We start from the raw sequence: 26991 nt of genomic DNA, 5'->3' as shown, positions 1-26991 counted from the left end.
GACTTTGGTTTTGAAACACCCTAATCCTTTGGGTTTGGAGGACTATAGACCTATTTGCTTGGTGGGTTGTTTATATAAAGTGCTCTTTAAAATGTTTGCGGCTAGATTGAAGTGAGTTTTAAATTATTTAGTGTCTCCTTGTCAAAGTAGGCACAAATGGTCCGCCCTTTTAGTATTTTCACTTTTAGTATGAATACATATTTCTTGATCAGTGTTGTCAACCTTGTCCACTAATTGGTTATTCTTAGCGACCATGAATAATTCGAGCTCGTTGAGATTTAGAGCTAGTAGAGATAAGCCAACTAGGCTTTCACCTTCTCGGAGGCTTTGTATTCAGCATCTACGATATCATTTTGGGTGTCTATCAGGTCTTCCTCCAGTCTCATCTTAAGAAGAGCCTTTGTCTTAGAGAACTCTTTCAACGACGCCAACTCAACCTTCAATCAGGCAAGCTCTTCCCCAAGCTTATTACCAACTTGATCTTTGCTTATCTCTGACTTCTTCAACCAATCATGTTCTTCAGAAAGGGACTTATGGCGTCAAAGTTCTCGTCCCAGAATGACTACCTTTTCTCCTTGAAGGGGTTGAAGAATACTTCCCTTTTTGGGCGTTCCATCCAAGTAGATAGTTTCTTGAGCCACCAAATCAATGGTGTGTCTTTATTGTGCATCCTCGGGATCGCGACCTTGAGAATCAAATCATGTCTGCCCAAACAACGCTTAGGGGATTAGCCCCAAGCAACACTTGAAGGATTCACCCAAGCCACACTTGAGGGATTATTTCCCGTATGCTTCACATAGATTATTATGCGTCTAAGTTAACCATTTTACCCTTTACAGACTTCGTGGTTGAGGGACTGTGGATTGAGGATAATTCTAATGGACTTGTAAGCGACAACCCATGGCCAAAGCGACCCTATGGTAATTATAAAAGTATTGGGTGAGCGTGCTCCTAGGTTATCCATTGTGAACTTATACCCACGACTCATTTATTTCATCACATGTGGTCTATGAGGTGTCCAGGAATATCCGATTTGAGTCTCAGTAATAAAAGAGGAAATCGTCCCACACACTCGTTAAGAAAGTAGGAGAAACTATTTACTCCCTGTGACCCGACCCAAAAAGTCATTTGTTAATATTCCAGTTAAAAATGTTGAAGGATTCAATCACTAATTTTGACAGATTCAACATATACCAAGCCTCTCCCCTTATTGTATTTACAATTACAATTTGACATTCTTTTGTTGGTTTTCATTGTCACACTTGCACATATTGAAGAAGCAACTCTACTTGGTTGACAAAAGATCTTGGTGCTTCTGCTTAGTTGCAACCTGATTTTATATCCTTATAACAAGATGAAGCAACATTAAAACAACTTCATTGACGCTTCCATTCCACAAACTTTGAGTGAAAGCCTCTCAATCATAAGAAACAAATTAACCTAAGTTGCATCATGCACATGAGAAAGACATACATACATTTGAATCCCTTTTGCAAAATATGGAGGATTACACCTATTCTTAGTGACATACAATATCAGAAAATACAACACAAGTCCATATTTATTACAGCTCAAATTTAATACTGAACAAAGACAACATTAAACATATAACTATGAAGAACATAATTGAAACTTAACAAAGACCTTCTACAAGAGAGTTTTTGTTGAAACCACACTAGTATTCCCACCTAGCCATCTCAGCAATTTTTTCAACAGGAACTTTAGTCCCACTGCGAAATCCAATATCAGAAACCACTCTTCTATAGCAGTACATTCCACAACTAACTAATACCATACCGTAAAAACTTTTGTTCACAACTCGAAGCGATATAGAAGCTATAGAATTGACAGCAGCCGCGTAAGATGCAACCTGTCCACTTCCGCCACCACCTACACTGCTCGTTACAAGAAGGCCTGTTTTGCAATAAACGGCGAAATCCTCACAGTTATTCTTGAAGTAATGGTAGGCACCAAATCCCTTTTTACGAAGATAAAAAGCACGGTAAAGGACTTCTTCAGTTGGATCCGAAGAAGCAAGAGTGCATGTACCTCCTCTAGCTTGGGCTAGAAAATGAATTTTGGAGACACCATACTCAAAGAGATGGAGTTCACCTCCAGAAAGAAAACAGTCTAAGCAAGATGAGATGACACCGTCAGTCAATATTGTTTGATTGCAAGCACCGCATCCTGGGCATGGGATGTCGGTATCAAAAGAAGGAGCTGAACTTGTAAAGAGCTTGTCAACAATAGTTGGTGTTCCTGTTCCTGTTTGTGTTCCTCTTCCAGCTGTGAAGTGGATTACCGTTCCCTCACCAACATATATTCCTGTTATCTTAGAAGAACATATAAATTAACACAAAAAATGTGACATCAAAGCAAATCAAAGATTGATAGAAGAGAGAGAATTAGAAATGACCATGATGTGCATAGAGGTAAGCTTGCCTCCAAGAGTAAATGTGATCGCCTGGTTTCAATTGTTTCCTATCGATCTTATTGGAAATAACTCCCATCTTAATGTTTTGCCAAGATGAAGATGAAAGAGATGAAGAAATTAAATAGGGTAAATGCCAACGAGTGCTAAGAAGCAATAGTTAAAAGTTTAAAATAGGAATTTTTTTAAAAATAGTTGTATTCAATGTATTCAAAATGAAAAATAATTTATTTTTAAAAAAATATATAAGGTTTTTTTTAAATATTTATATTCAATGTATTGGAAGTTAAAATAATTAATTTTTAAAATATATATTTTTTAAATATTATTTCTATTTAAAAATCTTAAAAGTGATGATTCATTTTACTTTCACTTTTTTTAATCTGAATTTTAGTTTATTTTACTGACAAAAAAGTCTGCTATGAGAGTACTTGCTTGTACAATTTTTACAGCACTAGTTGAATAAAACAGTCTTTACAGCTATATGCCACTGGTTCACTTATTTCAAACTATTTTTTTGGGTAAAAGTTTTCTATCCATAAAAAAAAGTTAAATACCTAATCAATCAATTATTTCCATTTTAATTTACCATATATATTAAATTATTAACTAGTTTAAATTTTAAAATTTTTATCATATTTTAATTAATAGAAATTTTATCCAACTTTTATATGAGTAAGTAAAAATTTAATATATTTTTACTCACATTTTATTCACGTATAAAAAAATTTCTTCTTCATTTGTTTTTCTTTTTCAGGTTACACAGCATATGTAAACCATTTTTTTGTCAAAACATTATTTTTTGACTTTTAATTTTACTTTAAGATCCAATTTGATCCCTTAAATTTTAAAACAACTAACCGCCCCCCCCCCCCCCCCCCCCCCCCCCCCCCGCGTGCGCCTAACATTCGTGAGGTACTTTGGTGTCCTCCTATTTCGGGTTGGATAAAATGCAACTGTGATGGCTCCTTCAATCCTGTTTCGAAGGCGACACGCTGTGGTGGCATTTTTCGAAATCACTTGGGCAATTTTATCCTTGCTTTTGCTGAAAATCTTAACGAGGGGTCGTCGGTGTTAGCAGAATTTTCTGCTATTCTCACTGCTCTGGACATAGCTATTTTCAGGGGTTGGCGGAGGATTTGGATTGAAACAGATTGTAAAATGGTTGTTAGCGCCGTCACCAATCCTGCTTTGGTTCCGTTGAAGATTCTGCGTAGATGGAATAGAAGCTTTAACTCTTGTAATTTTTCTAACATCATTGTCACTCATATTCATAGGGAGGGGAATTCTTGTGCTGATTTTAGGGAGTGGAATTCTTGTGCTGATTTTTTGGCTAACTTAGCGCTTGGCACAAGTTCCACCGTTTTCTTTGACTCCATTCCCATAGGGATAAGGGGAGATTTTGTAAAGAATAGGTTAGGATTACCTTTCTTTAGATTCGATAGGTTTTGATGGTGCTTTCCTTGTTCCCCATCTCTTTTATTGGGCTCTTTTTGTAATTCCTTTTCTTTTATATGAATGAGCCTTATTCAAAAAAACTAATTGAATTTCTCAAAATTTCAAACATATTATATTGGTCATTTTCATCCAATCCAATGTGAATAACAACTTCTATTCATGTTGATCTACTTTAAAGAATCCATTTGAATTCTTTAAAAGAGCATCTTTAGTGGAAGTAAACTAAGTGGATAAACTAAAATACTTTTTGTGGGGCCAAAGTGATTTATAAGATTTAAAAAATATATAGTTGATTTGAGTAGTTTTTACTTTAATGGTGGTTGTTTATAAGGAACCAAAACTTGATCTCAAATTTTACATATTTTATTTGTAATTAATTTTGATTTGAGTAATTTTACAATTAATGAAATAAAGTAATAATATTTTATGTTTGAAATTGAATAGTTTACGTTGCTTCAATAGATGATGGAAACTAAATTTTAATTCATTTAACTAGTAGGAAACCCGTGCTATCGCACGGGTCTGGTCGGGATGATATTACATGAATCAGTCTATCACTTGTAATGTTCCCTTATATAAATTAAGGACATATATTTAGCCTAAGTGTTTTCCAAGTTTTAGTAAATATTAATAAATGTTAAACACATCATACACAACGGTAAAACAATGAAAAAACTATTAATACATTCAATTTTTATGTCTTTAAATAAAAACAATAAACATATTTGCTGATATAAATATCAGATGCTATCTTCTTGTATGATTGCAACCAGCCAACAACATGCATCGTATACCTACATTATAAAATGTATAAAACAATATATGATTCAGAATAAACTTTTAAGGCATATAAATATTGTGTGTTTCATATACAGATACAAAGATAGAAAAGAAGAATAAGCTTACCATCTAACAAAGTGATTGGAAAACCTCCTTGTATACAACATTTGTGGTAGTGGAGCACGGAACATTCTCTTTGTTGTGTATTAAGATTTTAAGACCACTTTTTGTAGTAACTCTTGAGATTGCAACATAAAGTTGTCCATGACTAAACACGGAAAAAAGGCAAATACAAACCAACACTATCAAGAGACTGACCTTGAGACTTATTAATTGTCATTGCGTAAGAGACAATAATCAGAAATTGTCTCCTAATCAACTTAAATGGCCACGGTGACTCAGAAGGTGACATAAACATTCGAGGAATGTAAAAAAGGCTACCTATGTTCTTGCCAGAAATAATTTTTGCACGGGTCTGGTCGAGGTTTCACATTACATGTATCCAAATATCACTTGTAAAGTTCATCTATATAAATCAACCATATATATTTAACCAAAATGCAAACAAATTTTAGTCAATGTTAATCCCAAAAAAACATAATAGTTAACAATGAAAGAGCTAATAATATATCAAATTTTTTATCTCTTTAAGTATAAAGAATAAACATATGGATTCATATTACATGTATCAATGACTAAATTATTAAATATGACATCATATTTTCAGTTAGATAATATTAATATATTTATACATTAAAAGTTTCTACGTTTAATGTATACTTAAAATATTTAAAAATTAAACAAATAATAAAAATATGAGTATGTTAATAGAGTAATTAGATCTTGAATATGTACAATTATAAAAAAAATAGAAATTTAAAATCTATGTATGGTAAATAATATATATTTATTCTCATATATTTAAAATAATCACATTAAGTAGTCTCAATTGGATAGTGTAATAAATATAAAATCTCAAATTTAAAATACTTTGTAACTTATTTCCGTTTATAAAAACAATCGTAGATTATTCAATTTATAAAACTAACTATATTAATAAATCTTTATCTTTTATCATTATTTTTTATGATTACCATTTATCATTAAATTTTCATGACTATCGATTAACATATTTTAACATGATTACAATAATGAAGTTAATTTGAAAAAATTCTGAGAAGTTTTAGTTATTTCATAAGTTTACAAAAATTACAAAATCTCAATTGATTTTATTTTGTTTTATTAACCTTTATATAAAAATCTAAATAATTTCAAAATATATTATATCTCAAATAAGGATCTAAATAATTACATTGTAAGTATTATTAAATATAATAATAAATTAAATATTTAACCTTAGTAAGTATTATTACATTAAGTTAAAAATACAACTCTTAAATTACTTTAGAAAAAATATTTTAAATTGAAAAACTAAATTATTGTTTACACTTCCAAATTTTGCAAGTACATTTTTTTGACATGTGGCCTGCTTCAATTTTATAAAACAGTAACAAAAGAAATAGTTAAAAGATAAATATTAAAATGATCAGTCAATAGCAGATATCTCATAGATACGTCCACATCTACCCGTCAATTCAGATGAGTTTACCAATTCCAGTTAAATCCAAATGAGTTAATTCTAAAAATTTATTAAACCTATGTGAGATATTAGTCCATTTTTTCAAACCTAAAATGTATCACAACTCCTGTCAAATGCTTAAGAGTTTCTACATTTAAAGTATATTATTATAATATAAAAAATATAATTGTATAAGTTTTAAAAATATAATTTTAATTAAGAAATTAAACATAGTTAGAGAATAAAATTTATTAAACCTATTTGAGATATTAGCTCATTTTTTTCAAACCTAAAATGTATGACATCTCCCGTCAAATATTAAAAGTTAAAATATTTAAAAATTAAACAAATAATAAAAATGTGAATATGTTAATAGAGTAATTAGATCTTGAATATGTACAATTATAAAAAAAAAATAGAAATTTAAAACCTATGTATGATAAATAATATATATTTATTCTCATATATTTAAAATAGTCACATTAAATTTTATCTTTTATTTTTTATGATTATCATTTATCATTAAATTTTCATGACTACCCATTAACATATTTTTAACATGATTACAATTATGAAGTTAATTTGAAAAAATTCTAAGAAGTTTTAGTTATTTCACAAGTTTACAGAATCTCAATTGATTTTGTTTTGTTTTATTAACCTTTCTATAAAAGTCTAAATAATTTCAAAATAAATTTTATCTCAAATAAGGATCTAAATAATTACAAAATAATTTTTATTTTTATATTTTTATAATGAAAAACTAAATATTTAACTTTGGTATAAAATAATTATAAGTTGTAGTAAAAAGTAATAAATTTTATCTCTATTGATTTTGATTTGTTTTTATTAACATTTTTCTAAAATCTAAATGATTACAAAATATATTTTATGTCAATTTAGAACTTTTAATTTTAATAAAAAACTTAAATAAAAACATAAATTAGTAGTATAAGCAAATTAGTTGTATTATAAATAAATTTTAAATTAATAATTATGTAAAATTATTTAGTTTTCAATTCAATAATAATAATTTCATTCAATTGAATTTAAAAGGTAGACTTTTTTAAATCTTAAATTATTATTATTGAATTGAAAACTAAATAATTTTTCATAATTATTAATTTAAAATTTATTTATAATACAACTAATTTGCTTATATTTGAAATTTGTTTAAAATTTTTTAAAATTTATTTAAATTTTTTTAATAATATAAATTTTAGAATTTTTTAAATTAAGAAGAATTAAATATAAATTTTTTAAATTTTAAAAGATAATAATAAAAATAATGAAAACCTCGACTTAGAAATCAAATTTTGAGTTTTTTTGAGGAACTTTTTATAACGTTCTACACATGTCTTCAAAATAATCATTCAAAAATACACCTTGGTTTAACATGATGGACTAAAATTACATGCATAAAAATTTTATAGCAACTAAAATATATTATTTTTTTAATAGAGACTGAAAATGAAAGTTGAGATATTTATAGGAAGCAAAAATATATTTAACCCATAATTTTAAATTTTTTTATTAGATTAAATTTTTTAATTTAATTAAAGAACAAAATGTATAATTAAAAATAACAAAAAAATTGAAGATTTCCTTATTCAACATTTTGATTCAATAAAAACATTGAAATTAAGCCAAATATATAAAAAAAACTAAGCTATATAGGTCGATTATTTATTATCAAATATTTATCAAATTAATTATTATCACAAACATCTAAGTATGTTGATTATTAGAAAGCTATATGTGCTATTTGGTTGGTCTGCCACTTTTTGTTTTTGGTTTGCCACTTTACATTTAATTGGTTCTTCACTCAATGCTCTTCAATAGAAAACAGTTACAATTGAGTCATATCAATCAATAGTGTATCAATTACAATTAGGGGTGGGAATAGGCCAGGCCGGCCTACAGGGGCCTACGGCCCAGCCTACATAGGCCTAGGCCAGGCTAGGCCTATTTAATAAAGAGGCCAGACTTAGGCTTTTTTAAAAGCCTATTTTATTTAATAGGCCAGACTTAGGCTATTAAAAAAGCCTATGAAGTCTTATAGGCCGGCCTATATTTTCATATATATTAGAGATATGTTAAATAAGTTGGTTCATGTATGCATATATATTAGGAAAAAAAGCTAAATAGGCTACCATATATATACCATATATATATATATATATATAACAAATGCTAAATAGGTTCACTTATATATGTATATATAGGTCGACCTACAAGACTTCTTAAGTAATACAAATTAATTGAAAACTTTAATAAGATACAGGCTTTTTAAATAGGCTTTCAGGCCAGGCCGGGCTTTTAAAAAGGCCAGGCCAGGCTAAAAAACTGAGCCTATGATAGGCCTTAGGCCAGGCTTAGGCCTTTTAAGTTTATCGTAGGCCAGGCTCAGGCCTTCTAAAGCCTAGCCTAGCCTAGCCTATTTCCACCCCTAATTACAATGGATCAATATTTATTCATTCAATTAATTACAGCATGAATATTCTAAATAATGAGGAAAAATCGTATAAAGAATCAAAATAGAATGAAAAGATGTCCCATGTATACAAAAATGAAAACAAAGTTAAAAATAATCAAAATAGAATCAAAAGATGTCCCATGTATACAAAAATGAAAACAAAGTTAAAAGTTGAACAATGTATTAAACATAAGTAGAAATCACCATACGATTTTTGACTTTAGGTGTTTTCCTTATTATCCCATGATTATAGGTCTTACAATAAAAGCACAACAAAATCATTAAAGGCAACAAAAACAAAACAACCATTATAGAAGCCACATAGATTATTCCATATACTGTCAAAGCAATAGCTATAGCCATTCCCAACTTTGAGTTGTCCGCTTTTAACTCTGCAAGGATTCCAGAAAGAACATGACATTCAGTGACTAAAGAACATCACCAAGAATTAACACAAAAGAAACGGTCGAGAATAGGGCTCTCGTTCTGAATGGTAACACCATACCATAAACTGTTACAGTGACTTTCTACCTTTCATTCTTATTGTAGATGCATCCATCCATACTCCAACCAAGAATAGAAAATATAAAAGACCAACATTTGCTATTGACTCAAACATTATCACACTTCTTAAAAGAAAAACTGCATCAGCAAATGTATAAGACATACCTTCAAACTAATCAAAAACCCATAAATTAACTCTCAATCAACAAACTTTAAAAGCTTTTGAAACATAACAAAAGAATAAACTTTTTGCAGGTAAAATATGCCTTTGTTTCATGTATCAATAAGAGACACAATCAAATCTCCATCAAATAAAAACATCATTTTTAATCAAACATCAATTGAAATAAAAATCAATCTGCATAAAGAACAGACTAACTGTCGCATAAAATTTTATTACTAATGGAAATGTGATACAATGGTTTATTACTAACAGTAACTACAGTTCTGTTAGAGACAACAACATAGATAAGTTAATAAATACAAATATATATACATTTTTCTGCCAGGTGCGAGTAGATTGGTATAACTCTTTGTCCATTTTCTGACCAACTTCGTTCTTGCTACCCATTGAATCACTTTCATTTTATCAGATTATTACAAAGACAGCTACTCCCTGCAAGAATTGACTACAATCACAAACCACAAACTAACCTCAACATATTAAATCAACTAATTAATCAAATAAATACTACTTCAAATTAATAATTCAGAAAGTAAAAACCACAACTTTAGGTAAAAAATTGTGTGACCAAAACATGAGAAGTGTAACGATCAAAACTTTTTTTTATATGAAATGAATATAAGAATATGGTTACCTGTTCTTGGTCCCAAAAACACAGGATTTGTATGGAGACAATGACTTTGGATTTATAGATATGCAACCCGGATTAGTAGAAGGACAGGGTATAATTTTCCTGCAAGAGACTCGTTGAAGCAAAAATACAAACATGTACCATGCAATAATCCAAGTTAGAATTATGCAGCTAAATAGAACCTGACAAAAACTTTTCAGCCTATAAATTTTCTAACAGTTTGGTTAGAGTCACGCGGTGTTAATGCGTGTTTACGGAGGCGATTGAGCAATCCATCATAATAAGCCTTTTCCAACTGCATAAACAAATATCTTTGTGTGAGCCTCCAAAAGAGAAACTTGTTAAGAAAATCATAAAACTCATACAAATCAAGATAGATATTAGATTCACATTTAAATTGAAAACTTCTACTCATGTGTATAAATGATAAAAAAAATGGCAAACTTATACTCATGTGCTGAAACGGAAAACTTATACTTATGTGTATAAACGATAAAAAATGGCAAACTTATACTTTGTGGTTTCAGATCTGGTTGTAGCTTTCACAACACAAACCTTGCATTTTATTGGAGGGGCCTTGATGCATATGGTCAGCGGCAGTTGACGCGGATATGTTGGCGACGGAGGCATAGGTGTTATTTTTTACAGCGGCGGCTCCGACGGTGGTGGTTTGCAACAGAGGTGTCAAAGAAATACTGATTTTGCAAAAGAGAAAGGTTGTTGTTGTGTTTGTAATTGAGAATAAGAGTGTGAGTGTGAATCTAAGAGTGATGGTTTGGGATGGAAAGAGAAAAGGAATCGGTGACTATGGTAAAGAAGAGAAGTAGAGTGAAATATGGTGTAGTACCTTGCAACGGCTTCGCTTTCGAAGTTGGTGATGGAATCAGTGCGGTTTCGTGTTTTTGCGTTAGGGTTTGTGTCCCATCCTTCACCTTTCTCGATTAGCCATGGGTTATGGATTCAGAGCTTCAAAGCTTAAAACAAATTTGTGGTTAATAAAAGGGTTCAGAGAGAAAAGGGGAGGATCACAAAGAGAGAGAATAGTTCTGGTGCTTTGTGGTTAATAAAATTTTGCTTCTTAAAATTGTAGAATAGTTCAATTACCCGTGTAACTTTTCAGCTCAATGAGACCTTTCAGTCCTCAATGCATCATTAAGTTGCTTAGATATTTAAACCCAATTATATTCTCAATGCAACTTTTGACATTATTTCACCTATAATATAAAATAATATTATATAAAATAGATTAAAAAAAGGAAAAACCAAATAAATAAAAATGAAATCAACCAATCAAAAAGTGACACAATAGATAGCATTTAATGTCAAATGAATATGGTGGCTTTATCTATCAAAAGGACAAATTTACCCATGAAATTTGAACGGTTTTAGTTATTTAATCAGAGGGCTTAAAGTGTAATTATCAGGTACTTTACTTTTTATATATTATAATAGATGTCATGTCATACTTATTGCATTGCAAGTTCCTTATAACTAACGTGAGCTATACAAAATTTTATCATAAAGCATCATGCGCTAAAGATGTTCTAAATAGACTCCATCAAATATTTATACTATACATTTCTTAATAATTTAAACATCATCAAAATTTTATAAATATCCATACACTCTATTGATAACTTTAAAATGGAGTTCATTAAACACTATAATATACCTCAATATATATATATATATATATATATATATATATATATATATATATATATATATATATATATATATATATATATATATATATATATATATATATATAAAAGAATGCTAAATTGATTGAATTGTAATACTGCACAGTATAATATACGGTGTTTTAGCTTTGTTTAATATTTTATTGGTTTTTTGAAATAAGTACAAATATAGGATATACTAAAACACTAACATAGTTGCTATGGTGTAGGATCAAGGTGTATGTTTTTAGTGTCCTTATATGACTTTTAACCAAATATCCATTATTTTCTAAGGCATTGGCATTGGTATATGAGTAGGAACGATGACTAGGCACCGATATTTATGCTCTAATTAAACTAATTTATTTGATAATTATGCTCTAATTAAACTAATTTATTTTATGGTGATGATGAGGAACAAAATAATTAAACTATGAGTTTTCTATGTTGTTGTATGCTTTAGAAATTTTATCTTCACCCACCCTCTTCTAACTCTATCTTTCTCATTAAAATTCATATATTCTCTTCAAAAAAATTCTATATATCTCATTCATTTTCAAGCTAAATACACTATGAATTAAGAAAAAAAAGAGTAAGCATAGAGGGTAAAGTTAACAAATTTCATATTTGTACGGAAAAAATACAAGAATTTTACAAAACATTCTTAATATGCAAACATCCAATACAATTTTATCTTGCATTATCCACTGCTTTTTGTAACTATTGATTATCCAACTGAAAAAAATAGAGAGCAAAAACAAATTATAGGGAGAAAGAAAGACCTCGCGTGGCATGAGTTGTTTTGTGTCTTTTAAAATAAATAGTACATTATATCTTCATCTTTTTCATAGATCTAGAAGCTTCAAAAATGGGCATCAATGACAGCCATTCATACAAAAAATTATATTTTTCTCCCTTAACACAAATCTCCATTCAACAACCTTCAAACTAAATTTCTTCTTTAACCTAAACCTTCAACAACATTCAAACCACACATCTTCATCTTTAACAAAAACCTTCAACAATCATTCTTAACAACAACCCAGCAACAATAACTCAACAAATATCGCAACTCAAGTTCAACAACCCACACTATAACAAATAATACATTTGATGACGGAATATTTCACCTCACCCAACAAAAATTTGAAGTGTAAATCATAGACGCGTCACATTTTAATTTTTTTAATTAAAAAAATACCATATAGTCCTTAGATTTTGCTGGAAACCGAGGGGAAAACTATTTAGAGGACGCGTCTTCGAATCCCAGCAAATACATTTTATCACCTTTTAATTTTTTTTTAAATTTTGTATGATCTATTACCTCGGTTTTGTGAAAACCGAGGGGTAAAGTATTTAGAGGACATCTCTTTGAATCCCAACAATTAAACTTTATCACCTTTTAATTTTTTTAACATGACTTTACCTCTCGATTTTTGTTAAAAACCGAGGTAAAAAGTAGCGTAGTTTTAAAAATTCAAAAAATGCCGTTGCTAGGGATTGAACCCGTAACCAATATCACCTTTAATTTTTTTTTTAATTTTTTATGGCATATTACCTCGGATTTTCTAAAAACTGAGGGGTAAAGTAACGTGTTTTATTATTTTTTTATGTATGACCAATTTGATGAAAAATTAAGTAACGAATCTTTGCAGACCATTTATAAAGTAACAATGGTCAAGACATTGCCAACTTATCATTCCACGTGAAACATTAGTGATCCGCGTGAAACTCTCACTAGCCTATCAAAACGTGTATGCCACAACTATCCATCTTGGATGCAAAGTGCTGGAAATTTAAACTTAACATATTGAAAACAATGATAATGGAAGCAAGAGAACGAAAAATATTTCAAGGTTAGTTTCTTAATGTAATCTTTTATCTAGTATTTCCTTGTTAAAATTGTTTAATGTTAGTTGTAGTTGTATCAAGTAAAATGTGTAATATTGTTGTTGTTATAGAAATTTAGTATTTAACGATTTTATTGATTTTGTTTATTTGTCGTTGTTGTTAATGTTGTTAAGATTTAATGTTTAAGGATTTCATGAATTTTGTTGTTGTTATTATTATTGTTGTTGTTGTTACTTATGTTGTTGAGATTTAATGTTTAAGTATTCTATTGATTCTGTTTATTTGTTGTTGTTGTTGAGATTTAACATTTAAAGATTTCATGGATTTTGTTATGGTTGTTTTTGTTGTGAGATTTAATGTTTAAGGATTCTATTGATTTTATTTTTGTTGTTGTGAGATTTAATGTTTAAGGATTCTATTGATTTTATTTTTGTTGTTGTTATAGGTGTTGTTGATGATGGTGAGGAAGATTTAGAAGTTGTCAAAAATATTAGTGCTTTGCAGATTAAAACGTAAAAAAAAGGTTAAAATTAAAATTTTGTAAACATGACTTTACCCCTCGGTTATTGTTAAAAATCGAGGTAAAACATAGCGCAATTTTGAAAATCCAAAAAATGCAGTTGCTAGGAATCGAACTCATAACTAGTGCCACTTTTCCCCTCGGTTTTTAAATCACCGAGGTGATAAATGACAACTTTTCATGTTGCCATTCGTTACTTCGCATGTGTAACCGAGATTATATCCATTTCGCGTCCGAGGTTAAAAGCACTTTTTGTAGTAGTGCCACGAACAACAAATTCTAAATGAAAAGGGGAAGAGGAGAAGAATTTTCCACAGATCTAAGGGTAAGTATCCAGATCTTCATATGAACACAAAGTGTCGTCTTCCTCGCTTTTGTTACTACTTGAAATGGCAGAGAAGTAACCTTCTCAGGAATTGAAATTTCTCTGGTACAGGGTCACCGCATGTTAATACTGATGTTTCAACATCAGAACATGACATCAACACAGATGTTATGGCATCTTCTCATGATACATAATAATAGCATTCATATGAAGTTTTGCATACAGAGACATCTCAGAATAATAGCCAGCATAAATCACAAGATAAGATCAATGTCTCAACTCAACCTACAATGCCAGGACAAATGTCTTGACATTATCTGATGACATGACACATATTTACCAAACAGAAAGATATGCCGAAAACACTTGCAGAATGGTAAATAACACATAAGAATTGTTAACTCAGTTCAGTGCAACAACACCGAATCTTGGGGCTACCAAGCCAGGAAGGAAATCCACTATCAGCAGTATTAGTTCAAAGCTAAACAGTCCTAATTTACAACTTCTCGCCTAATTACTACCCAGTGCAACTTTTTCCTAGAAATCGACATCTATACCTTGGAAGTCGACATCCCACAACCAATCACCGCAGTCATAAACAAAACACTTCCAATCACATTTATTGTTTTAAAATAAGTCACAATTCCAATGAAAAAATCAATCACAAGCTAGTGAAGACCAAGAGCTATTACTCTGTCAAATAAAAATCACAAGTTTAACTTAGAATTTCTTAACACTTGTATATTATAGAAATTCTTAGGTCTAAAGAGTCTTTTGTTTTGTATTCTTTTTACACCTCTAATTGTATATCAAGTGTAGCTCTTAAACAATCTCTCATATCTAAGTTAGATTGTAAGAAGTCTCTTTCTTTTGTGCTTGAGCATCAGAAGTCTCTTTCTTATGTGCTTATTTGAAGTCTCTTGCTTGCGTGCTTGAGCATAGAAAATCTCTTGCTTGTATGCTTGAACATTTGTAATCAGTTGTGATTATAGTGAAGCCCTTGGAAGTGCAAGGGGACATGACTACTCTTGATTTATGGGAGGAATCAAAATATATCGCTTGTTTCTCTCTTTCTCTTACTCTCTAAATCTGATATTTCTTTTATCTACTTCAAGTTACTTACCTTAAATCAGATTCTAGATTTTATGGTCAGAATCTGATTAGAGAGTCTTGAAATATTAATAAAAAGCTAAGTACCAGTTCGAGAGTAGGAGAAAGAGAGAAATGGGGAAGGTTATGCATTCCATGTAGGTGTTGTATATGATAATCTTCTCAATTTTCGCAATCACTGCCACACTATATGACATCATATCACACAGTGCAATCAGTTGAATGTTAGAAAAAAATTGAGTTCAAAAAATTAGAAAAGGGGATATGAGCGATTTAAAAACAAAAGTCTAAGTATGATGCAAGGAATAATGTGACAAGTAACATAGAATCCATTATGGATAAATCTGAATGAAATTAATATCTTTGAGAATGATAATATCAACTATGAAAATACAAATGAGATTATTTAGGTTGAACTTAATAGAAATGTGTCTCAAAATATGATGGTTTTTGTTCAACATTTTAACAAGGAACACAATGATATTGAAAAATTCACAGATGAAGATACTTTCACAAGATTCTGAGTATGTAGATGCAACATAAAAAAATGAGCAACCTTTAGTTGTTGTTTCAAATTTTGTTGTTATGGTCCTTCAAGATATTAAATTTTCAAAAAAAAATTGGACTAACGGTGAGTATGTGTAACGCCCCATATTTTCTAATTCTAATTTAATCGGAAATTAAATTATTATTTGGAATTATTTAGTATTTTCGTTGAACTAATTGGAGGAATTATGGAATATTGGTCTTTGAGGCAAGTGATATTTAGTAATGAGAGGGTGTTAAATTGTTGAGTCCATTACTAAATTATGTTATGTTTTCATAAAACAAGGAAATAAGAGGAAATTGAGAAAGAGAGGAGGAAAACCTAAGAGGGAGAGAAGAAGAACTCATATACAAAAGCCATTTTCGTATTCATGGTGCAGCCCTCACAAAATGAGTCATAACTTTCTGCTCGTAGCTTCAAATCAGGTAATTCTTGAAGATTCGGATTCTACACGAAATTTCCTTCGATTTGATATATTAATTTGTGTCAGGGAAGTTCTTGATAAGGGAGATAAGCGAGTTTGAAGATTGGAGATTCTTGCTGAATTTGGAGAAAAAAGGCTTACGGGTTTGATGGAGAAGAAGGGGAAAAGTCCAGATTCTTGGCTAAGGTAAGGAGTGACTCTTCCGATTAACCTCTATTATCGGGTTGTAGATGATAGGATTAAGATTTGTATGGTATTGACTCAATAGAGAGGTATGTTCTAGGTTGGGGTTTTGACATTCAGGTTCAAATTGATAAATTATGTGTAAATGCTTGTTGTGATGTTTGATTATGTTTAGATGTGTTGTTGAGGCATGAAATAACATGTAATGATTGTGAATTGATTCTGTTTTTCATGTATGATCGAAATGATTCGATTTGGTTTGTGTTGGATGGAAATAAGTTGCTGTTAAAAGTGCTTTTTTTTGCTGTTACAGGTGATGTATCCGGTTACGGTCGGGCTTGTAACCGGTTACGGTTGTGAAAAATGGGGTTTTTGGGCTGGTTACGAGTTCGTAACCGGTTACGGTATTGTTCGTAACCGGCTACGGCTGAAACTGTTTTTGAAATTTTGTTCTTCGTAACCCATTTTGTTCTTCGTAACCCGTTACGCTTTTTCTGTAACCCGTTACGGCTGAAACTGTTTTTGAAATTTTGTTCTTCGTAACCTGTTACGCTTTTTCTGTAACCCGATACGGCTGAAACTGTTTTTGAAATTTTGTTTTTCATAACCCGTTACACTTTTTCGTAACCCGTTACACTGCAGCTTTTACGAAAAATATTTATTTTCAAAAATCCGTATCTTTTGAACCGTAAATCCGTTTTGGGTGCCGTTTTCGGCGTTGGGTCGATAATTTCATTTCCTATCTAATAAAATAGATTAAAGAGCATTAACTCGATTTTATTTTAAAAACCCGGTATTTTTGGTGGTGAATTATACTTGTACGCATAAGTGATAGTTGCATTTATGCGGTGGCGTTGCGGCAATGTATTTGCTATGTTGATGTTGTGTTTGGTGTGATGTAAGTATTACATGATTGTTGAATGATATTAAAATATGAATTCACTATTCGGTGTATGTTGGTGAGTTAGTTTTGATGATGTTGTTCATCTTAATCGGTATTACTGTGGTGATAATATATTGAGGTGCTGAGAATATATTATGTTGTGATGAGTATCATTTGGTTGTGAATTGATTATTCCATGTGTGTTTACGTGATATGGTGATGACGTAACTCCTTGTTGTTGTGTTGGTTTGTTGTACTTGGTACTCGATTGTGGATTGTGTCATTGTCATTATGCAGTGTGATGAGTTGAATTATGACAATGTTGTGCATATGATTAAATTGGTGATTTGCATGTGATAGATGAGACATGCATTTGTTTGAATCATATGTAGACTGTATCCAGATGGAGAGGGATCAGTGATAGCTAATTCCCACTGTGTGGAATTAGTGAGAGAAGTAGTTGTATCCTTGACGGTGGTGGATCGGTGAGATGGGTTAAACCCATGATTGGTACCACATGCATGTAGTTGCATTGCATTAGGTGTTTAATTCATTATAACATGAATGGAAGTTGTCCAATGTTATAATGTTGTGTGTTTGATGTATATGTGTATAGCCTAAATATATGTCGATGTTGGATGAATATTATACTGTTGATGTTTTATCGTTTATGAACTAATAACATTGTTTAATTGCGAATGAGACTCACCCTTACTGTTGATTATTTTTCACATTAAGGATTAGCGGCTTGTGTTGGGTGGGGATAACTCATAGAGTTACTTCGTTTAGTTCGGTTGTGTCGGTGTCATGCTCTGGTCTTGTAACACTGGGGGACGTTTGCGTTTAGAGTTGGATGATAACTCTAGTTTTGGTTTTGTTGTTGAATAATGTTGTTTATGCCTTGAACGTGGTAGATGATGGTTTTGAATATTCAACTAATAAAGTATTCCGCTGTGTTTTAAACATGTTTGCAATTGTTTATGTTCCTCAGAACAGCATGACAGATGTTTTATTTTATATGAGATAATTGTAACGCTCTTAATTACATGTTTACTCTGAAAATATTATTTAATTTATCGGGGGTTTAGAAGGGTGTTACAGTATGAAGATGCAAAACCAATCGTTCAAGACGAGCAATTTCATATGGTGGTAAAAAAAAGAGTCTTCAACCATGAAAGAGAGGTGAGAGACGGATGTGTTTCAATTTTCTAATTACAAGGTGGACACGTGGAATTATTTAGATGTTTAGATTTATCTAACAGACCAAAACTAATAAATTGCACTGTGTAGTTCGCGCGTAAACGTCAGTGAATCCATTTCCATTTTTTTAGGAAGTTTATTTTTATCTTTCTTTTTACTAGTATTGTTTTATCTTTTCTTGAAGTGTTGACAATTATTTCCCTCCTTTTAATTTTTTTTTTTGTATATATGAATAAGATGTTGTAGTATATAACACCTCTACACCCTATTTTATAAAAAAAAAAACTACATGTCTTATAAAGGATCATGAATCATCTTTTATGCTTCTTTCTCCTCCAATAAAACAAATGTAATAGAATATATAAAATTAAGAATAAAAAAAGAAAAAGAAAGTGAAAATGCTAAAGTGAGACATAGATAAAATTATAAAGAAAATAGTTTGAGAGAAAAAATTAAATGAGAGGATCGAAATCCCTTACTACTGTGGTGTGAATTCATTATTTTGGAAAGTGAGAATTTGTAGGTAATTGGAAGTTAAGAAGGTGGACCACACAAACTCTCGCCAGAACTGCAAGCGAGAATGACCTAGCCAAAGGCACTCCTCTATTGCCCATATTTCGCCATGGATCTTGATTTTTTGTTTCTAGAAACCAAATCAATCCCCAACCCTAAAGCGGTACATGCTACTTCTCCTTCTCCCTCGAACACCCTGACACCTCATCCAGTGAAGTCTTTCGCTCAAGCTTTGAAAGGGGTTTGTGATATCCCCATATCGCAGCTACCTCAACCTGTTGTCAAAGAGGACCGCTCTTCTATTACCATTCTGGGGGAAGAGTATAAAGCAGGTATAGATGAATGCAAGAACAATCTCCATGGGAGAGTTTTATGGCCAAAGGGAACTACACCACTTACTGTTGTTGAGCTCAGAAAAAAGCTTGCTCTTATTTGGTCAGATGTGAATAACTGGGGTGTCCAGTCACTAGGCAAAGGATACTAGGAATTTACTTTCTCAGGTGTAGAAGATATGCTCAAGGTTAGAACACTGGGAGCTATCAGCTTAAATTCAGGCTCTTTAAAGTTGTTTGCTTGGACTAGGGATTTCAATCCATCCGTCCAAAACAACACTTCTGCTCAAGTGTGGGTTAGATTTTATAGGTTGGCTCAGGAATACTGGAGGCTGCTGATTCTCTTTGCTATTGCTAGCTGCGTAGGTACACCGATTTGTATGGATGTTGCAGCATCTAAGTCTAGAATGGACCGTACCTTTGGGAAATTTGTTCGAGTTTTGATAGATATGGATCTGACATGTACATTGAATCACAATGTTTTAGTTGAAAGAGAAGGCTTCACGTTTTTTTCGGACATTGAATATGAAAACCTACCCGAGTTCTACAGTCATTGCAGAAAAACGGGTCATGTGGTGCAAAATTGCAGAATGCTAAGATCCCCCAACAACCACTCTGCTCCAAATCCGCAGGAACCTCCTTTGCAGAAAAAGAATGCCCCGGAGTCAACTCATTTTGACAAGGGTGTTTCCCAACATGATAAGGATGTTCGCTTAGATGTTGTAGCAGATGATGGTGAAAATACTCCTAAAAATAGTTTGAAGAATCAGGATCTGGTGGTTGTTGTATCTGAAGCTAAAACATTGAAGAATGGATTGGTTGATGGTGATCCTATTTTGGTCCCTAATAACTCTCTCAACTTTGTTACGCACCCCTCGCGGCACAACGATTCTCAACTCTCAGACTTTGTAGATGCAACACAGGATTTTGTTCCCAACTCTAATGAAGGAGTCGAGTTCCTTCAGAAATCCCGGGCTAACCTTGTAGAGGAAGATGAACATGTAGAAGGAGCTTTCACACATGCGGTCTCCGTTCTCAACAAAAAGAAGCACTCAACTAGAGTAAAAAAGAAACAGCCATCAAGGTCTCAAGCAGGACCAAAGATAGTGTCCTCATGAAGTGTGTTTACTGGAACATAAGGGGTGTGGCTAATGCTTCTTCTAGATTAGCCTTGAAGAGAATAATCAATATTCACAAGCCATATTTTCTAATAATTGCGGAACCTAAAATTGATTTCGCCAATTTCCCTCAACATTGGTTTTCTAGGTTAGGTTTTAATCTTTTTGCTTCGAGTACGACAACTCTGCCGTCTATGCGGTGCCTTTGCAACGACTCTATTACTCTAAGCATTATTGCCATAACAGATCGGTTTGTTAGTTTTTCGGTTTGCTTGGATAACCGCTCGATGGCCATTGCTGCCGTTTATGCTTCTACCAGCATGATTAAAAGAATGGAGTTATGGAAGGATCTTAATAATATTCAGGTTTCTAATCCTCTTCCTTGGGCCTTCTTTGGGGATTTCAATGCTATTATGGGAGCGTTTGAGCATCGGGGCCGAAACAATCCGGCTAAGCAGCCGATGGCTGATTTCATTAGTTGGACTGATTGCAATAATCTCTTTCACTTCCCTACTATTGGTGCCAAGTTTACTTGGTCTAATAAAAGGGACCCACCCTTCTTTATAGAGAGAAGACTCGATCGGTGCATAGGTAATTCTCTGTGGCTGGATATTTGTAGCAGCATTGCTGTTTCCACGCTTCCAAAGATTTGTTCTGATCATTATCCGCTCCTGCTGGATTTTCATATTCATTCTATTAAAGTCACATCCCAAATCAAGTTCCTCCGCACCTGGTCGCTTCATGATAATTGCAAGGAATTGATCTGCTCGGCCTGGTCGCAAAATATCGTTGGTTGTCCCATGTATGTTTTGAATAAGAAGCTACAGCTACTTAAGAAAGATCTCAAAGGGTGGAATAAACTTGTGTTTGGTAATGTCACATAAAATGTTAGAAATTCGGAAGATAATTTGATTAGGATTCAAGAGTGCATCCAAACAGATGGTATTTCTGCCTCTCTGAAGCAGCAGGAATTTGATGCTCAAGCTTCTCTCAATAAAGCTATGGATGTGGAGGAGCAATTTTGGAGGGACAAATCCAGAGTTAATTGGCATCTTGAGGGAGACCGCAATACGGCGTATTTCACCGTGTCACTAAAATCAAGCAACAATTTAAGCCGATTTCTATGCTTAGAAATGGAGACACCATTATTACTGACTCAAAGGATATTGCAAATTTCACTGTTAACTATTTCAAATCGATGTTTTCTGCTAACCATTCTATTTTGCAAGACTCTAAAATGATTGATGATGCTATTCCTTCATTAGTGGATGACAAAACGAATCGAATTCTGACTACTATTCCTTCGGAAGAAGAGATTACTGATGATGTCTTCAATCTCAATAGAGGTAGTGCCCTAGGCACTGATGGTTTCAGAGCGGTGTTCTTTCAGTCTTATTGAGATATTATCAAGCAAGATGTGTCAAATGCGGTGATTCAGTTCTTCATCTCCGACTGGTTGCTCCCTGGATTTAACGCAAACAGTATTATTCTTATCCCTAAAGTCAAAGGATCAGATTCATTGGATCTTTTCAAACCTATTCTGGTGTCGAATTTCAAGTTCAAAATTATTACAAAGATTTTGGCAGACCGTTTGGCTTCCATTATGCCTTTTCTTATTTCAAAGGAGCAGAGAGGCTTTATCCAAGGTAGGCATATTCATGATTTCATTGGTTTGGCGTCGGAGGCGTTTAATTTGTTAGACTCTAAGGCTTGGTGCGGAAATGTGATGCTTAAGGTAGACATTGCAAAAGCGTTTGATACCCTGGATTGGAGTTTCCGTATGAAAGTGTTGCACAAATTCGATTTCAATGGGAAGTTTTGCTTGTGGATTGACAAAATTCTGAAATCTGCCCACCTGTCAGTTAATATCAACGAAGTGTTGTATGGTTATTCGAATTGTTCTCGTGGTGTCCGGCAAGAGGACCCACTTTCGCCGCTGCTTTTCTGTCTTGTAGAAGAGGTGATTAGTAGAAAATTCTGCTTCTTGTTTCATCGGAGAAGCTAGATCTTATCAAGGGTCCTAACAATATTATTGTGCCTTCTCATATCCTTTACGCGGACAACGCCTTCATATTTTGTAGAGGCAAGTTCTCAAACATTAAGAACCTAATCTATGCTTTTGAAGAATATGCTACTGTGTCGGGGCAGCATGTGAACTGTAATAAGTCCTTCCTTTATGGTGGTTCTTTGTCTGTCTCCAGATTGAATATTTTGGCGAACATGTCGGGGTTCAAAATTGGCACTTCTCCGTTTGTTTATCTTGGAGTTCCTATCTTTAAAGGTAAACCTAAAGTGGTTCATCTTCGTCCTATTGCGGATAAAATCATTCAAATGCAGCTTCTTGGAAAGGTGCTCTTTTATCATTCGCCAGTAGCGTGGAGCTTGTGAAATTTGTCATCCAAGGTATGCTCATTCATTCCATGGCTATTTATTCATGGCTGATTTATCTTATCCGGGATGTTGAGCGTGCGGTGAAAAGATTCATATGGAGCGGCGAAACTACTAAGAATAAAATCATAATGGTGGCTTGGAAGAATATGTGTTTCCCTTTAGCCGAAGCGGGCTTGGACTTCGGTCTCTCATCAGTTTAAATGATGCATACAACCTTAAGATGGCTTGGGATTTACATAATTCTGTTGAACCTTGGGCAAAGTTGCTTAGGCAGAGAGTCTTCAGAAATCAGAAAATCATCAAGCATCATATTTATTCTTCCATTTGGGCCAGCATTATAGCGGAAATGTCGACAATGGAGAACAATACCTCTTGGATTATGGGTTGCGGTACTAGCATTAGTTTGTGGTATGATGCTTGGTGTGGCAGCCCGTTGCATACTGAGTTGGCGTATGCGGCTGCTATCATCGATCAAAAAGTCAGCAGTATTATAACAGATGGCAGATGGGATTTTTCTAAATTTGTTTCTTGTATTCCAATTGCGCTGAAGGAGAGAATTTCAAGCTGCCACATACCTTTCGACCTTCGGCCCGATTCGAAAGTTTGGATGCATTCTGTTACTGGAGAATTCTTTGCTAAAATCGCTTATGACTTTAAGAGACCGAAAGGGCTGCATAAGGCTTGGTGGCAGTGGCTTTGGTCCAAATCAATTCCACCCTCGAAGCCGTGTTTTGTTTGGAAGCTCTTACACAACAAAGTCCCTACAGACGAACAATGGCGGTAAAGAAATTTTGCTTTCCCTTCTCGGTGCGATCTTTGCAATGAGGCAGAAGAAACGATATCCCACCTTTTCTTTGGCTGTAACTACTCCTCTCAACTTTGGAATTGGTTAGGTTTAAAACTTAATTTCTCCTATCCTATTCTTAGCTGGAATGATGTTTGGAGTCTTTGCAATAAATATGGGGCTGGTCAATGCAAATCGGTTGTTGGGCTGCCGTCATTTATGTCTTAAATGTTATTTGGCTGGCTAGAAATAAGTTTAGATTCCATAATGCTGGGATGAATTTTTCTGCTGCCACTTCTTACATTATGGATGCGGTTTCGTTGGCTGGTAGTGCTTCTTCGACGGCGAAGCATTTGAATGTGCATGATTTCATCATTCTCAAAAGCTTCAAAGTCTCTATCCGTCCTCCTAAAGCTCCTGTTATTATGGAGGTTATTTGGAAGCCGCCTCCAAGAAATTGGATAAAAATTAACTGTGACGGTGTTTCGTCTTCTTCTTCGGGTTTGTCAGCTTGCGGTGGTATTGTGAGAAATAGTGATGGAATGTTTTTGGGAGCCTTTGCTTCTTCTTTGGGAATTTCCAATTCGCTCATGGCCGAACTCTCGGGTGCAATGATTGCTATTGAGTTCGCTTATGAGAATAATTGGAATTTTGTTTGGTTAGAGACGGATTCAACGATGGTGGTTAAAGCGTTCAAGTCCCCTTTTGTTGTGCCGTGGACTATTAGAAATAGATGGGTGAATTGTATAAATATAGTTAGGGGTGTTCGCGGTGCGGTTTGGGCGGTTTTGACGAAAAAAATCATCCGAACCGCAAGAGAAAAAGTTGTGCGGTTTGGTTTGGTTCGGTTGGCTTTTAAAAAAAATCCGAACCAAACCAAACCAAACTAATGCGGTTTGGTTCGATTCGGTTGGTTCGGTTTTTTACAAATATATTATTGAACCATACATATCCATATAGATGACAACATAATTTTGTATTTAGACATTCATACACTATCAAATAACAACAAAACTCGTCATATTTTGACAACAACTTTCTATTTAATATGTAAAAATTAAATTAGACAAAAGTGGAATAATAAACATAAAATAATAGTATAAAACAATATAAAAATTATTAGAATGAAACAAATAAATAGAAGAGACGAGAGATTAGTGAAGGGTGAAAAAGAAAAAATAAAAGAGTTGAGAGATTAGAGAAGAAGATATGCGATAAAAACAAAACTGAAATAGGGAACATTTGCATAAAAATGAGAAGGTGAAAAAGAAAGAATATAAGAGAGTATAGATTATAGTAAAAACGGGAAGATGTATGTGGCAAAGAAGGCGCGATAATGCTATTAGAGATTTGAGAAGATCGGCACTAAAATCATATGTGTAAGGATGAGAAAATTGTTCTAAATCATAAGGCTAAGGTATAAGAGATTTAAGTTTGGGTTAGATGTGAGTAAAGTAAAAGTTATGTCGTAACATAATGCGGTTTGATTCGGTTTGGTTCGGTTTTCAAAATACAAACCGCAAACCGAACCGAATCGTGCGGTTTTGTTAAAAGATGGCCCAAACTAATCCGAACCAAATGCGGTTTTTTGCGGTTTCGGTTTGATTTGGTTTGGTTTGCGGTTTTCTATTGGGTTGGTTTGGTTTTGAGCACCCCTAAATATAGTTGCTAATTGAAATTTTGTGGTTTTCCATATTTTTCGGGAAGGGAATACTTGTGCAGATAGTGTTGCTAACATAGGGCTTAGTCTTAATGATACTACTTACTTTTTCTTCGTCCCTGTTTGTTTAAGGGCTGATTTTGTAAAGAATAGACTTGGTTTGCCTTTCTTTAAGTTTATTCCTCCTCGATAAGATTTTGGTTTATGTCCCTGTAACAATTTTCTTTTATATTATTCTAGTCCATATTAAAAAAAAAAAAATCCCTTACTAAGCGGAGGAAATTTTTATTTTTTTTTATAAAAAGGAGATTGTTTTTTGAACGGTATTTTTTATATTCAGCTGTTGACGTAGACTAGATTTTTGGGAATCCACGTCAGCATTTGTCGTCTTCCATTAATTTTCATATTTTTCCCTTTTATTCTCTCTTTTTCTTCACACCAACAAAAATAAACAATACATCTGTTCAATTTCAATTTCAATTTCCTCCGTCTCTCTCAGCCATGGCTTCTCTCCTCCGTCTCCCCGTCGCCGCCGCCGTAATCTTCCTCCTCGCTCTCTCCGCCGCCACCGTCTCCGCTCGCCCTTGCCGCACCTTCATCATCTCCTCCTACTCCTTCCGCAACCCTTCCTCCAACACCTTCGCCACCATCACCGAGATCCGATCCATCTCCCCTCTCATCACCAACGACAAACCCTACGGAATCTTCCTGGATCGCCCGATCCAACACCAGAACCTAGAATCCCATTCTCACGCGTCGCATCCACGCGGCCCTCTAGGGTTTTCAACCGACGCCGATTTCTCTTCCCTCCGCGATCGTACTAAGGATATCCTCAGCGTCGCACTCGCCTTGCTTTTCGGAGTTGGATGTGGGGCCCTCACCGCCGCCACCATGTACTTGGTCTGGTCCGTCTTCACGGCCCGCCATGAGTTCCGCTCCGCCGCTTACGGTGAATTCTCCGACGACGAGATTGAAAGCCCTAAGAAAGTTGGTTACGTCAAGATTCCGGCGGCTGAAGTCGCTGCTGCTGCTCCCGCACCGCCGGCTAAGGAATCGGTATGAGAATTTATAAATGTATATTTAGTAATTCGTAGTATTATCGTGTGGTTTATGTGTTGTTAATAATTATAGTCGAATTTTAATGTAAAAGAAACACCTTAAGGTGCAAACTCTTCTATGTACCCTTTGATTGTTCCTTTATTACATGTTTACTTTTGAACTCTATGTATTTGCAATGTTTTAGGATTATTACTTGCAAAACCCTAGTGTTGGTGATGTTGGATTTCTGTGTTGATGGTTTCAATGATGAAGCCTTAAATTATTATGTGTGATATGTATATGTTAATGTTGAACATACAAATGGAAGCAATTGTGATATATGATAAATTATGGTAGTAGTTTGTTATAGCTTGATTTTATTTTGAAGAT

The 26991-nt window shown here is 33.3% G+C and overlaps 3 protein-coding genes and 1 long non-coding RNA gene across 5 annotated transcripts; 2 read left to right on the top strand and 2 right to left on the bottom strand.

Moving 5' to 3' along the window:
- Nucleotides 1-1473: 1473 nt before the first annotated feature.
- LOC131622064 (protein LEAD-SENSITIVE 1-like) lies at nucleotides 1474-2536 on the bottom strand. Of its 2 annotated transcripts, XM_058893107.1 has the most exons (3): nucleotides 2417-2536; nucleotides 2050-2325; nucleotides 1474-1914 (listed from the first exon to the last, which is right to left on the bottom strand). In XM_058893107.1, exons 1-3 carry the CDS (start codon nucleotides 2508-2510, stop codon nucleotides 1676-1678), a joined length of 609 nt encoding a protein of 202 aa, XP_058749090.1. In that variant the 5' UTR covers nucleotides 2511-2536; the 3' UTR covers nucleotides 1474-1675. The 2 variants fall into 2 exon arrangements, with proteins under 2 accessions (XP_058749090.1, XP_058749089.1); XM_058893106.1 differs by having other exon boundaries at nucleotides 1474-2325.
- Nucleotides 2537-9614: 7078 nt separating this feature from the next.
- LOC131622063 (uncharacterized) lies at nucleotides 9615-11165 on the bottom strand. Its single transcript, XR_009289755.1, has 3 exons — nucleotides 10888-11165; nucleotides 10044-10335; nucleotides 9615-9854 (listed from the first exon to the last, which is right to left on the bottom strand). It is a non-coding gene; the product is annotated as an uncharacterized LOC131622063 (long non-coding RNA).
- Nucleotides 11166-19789: 8624 nt separating this feature from the next.
- Nucleotides 19790-20728, top strand: LOC131622121 (uncharacterized). Its single transcript, XM_058893166.1, has one exon. It carries the CDS (start codon nucleotides 19790-19792, stop codon nucleotides 20726-20728), a length of 939 nt encoding a protein of 312 aa, XP_058749149.1.
- Nucleotides 20729-25992: 5264 nt separating this feature from the next.
- Nucleotides 25993-26785, top strand: LOC131622101 (uncharacterized). The gene has a single exon (XM_058893152.1). The coding sequence runs from the start codon at nucleotides 26065-26067 to the stop codon at nucleotides 26623-26625; it is 561 nt and encodes a 186-aa protein (XP_058749135.1). The 5' UTR covers nucleotides 25993-26064; the 3' UTR covers nucleotides 26626-26785.
- The last annotated feature ends 206 nt before the right edge of the window (nucleotides 26786-26991 follow it).

The sequence above is a fragment of the Vicia villosa genome, unplaced genomic scaffold (assembly GCF_029867415.1).
Source record: "Vicia villosa cultivar HV-30 ecotype Madison, WI unplaced genomic scaffold, Vvil1.0 ctg.000024F_1_1, whole genome shotgun sequence".
NCBI classification, from domain to species: Eukaryota; Viridiplantae; Streptophyta; class Magnoliopsida; order Fabales; family Fabaceae; genus Vicia; species Vicia villosa.
This window is presented reverse-complemented; position numbering and strand designations above follow the sequence as displayed.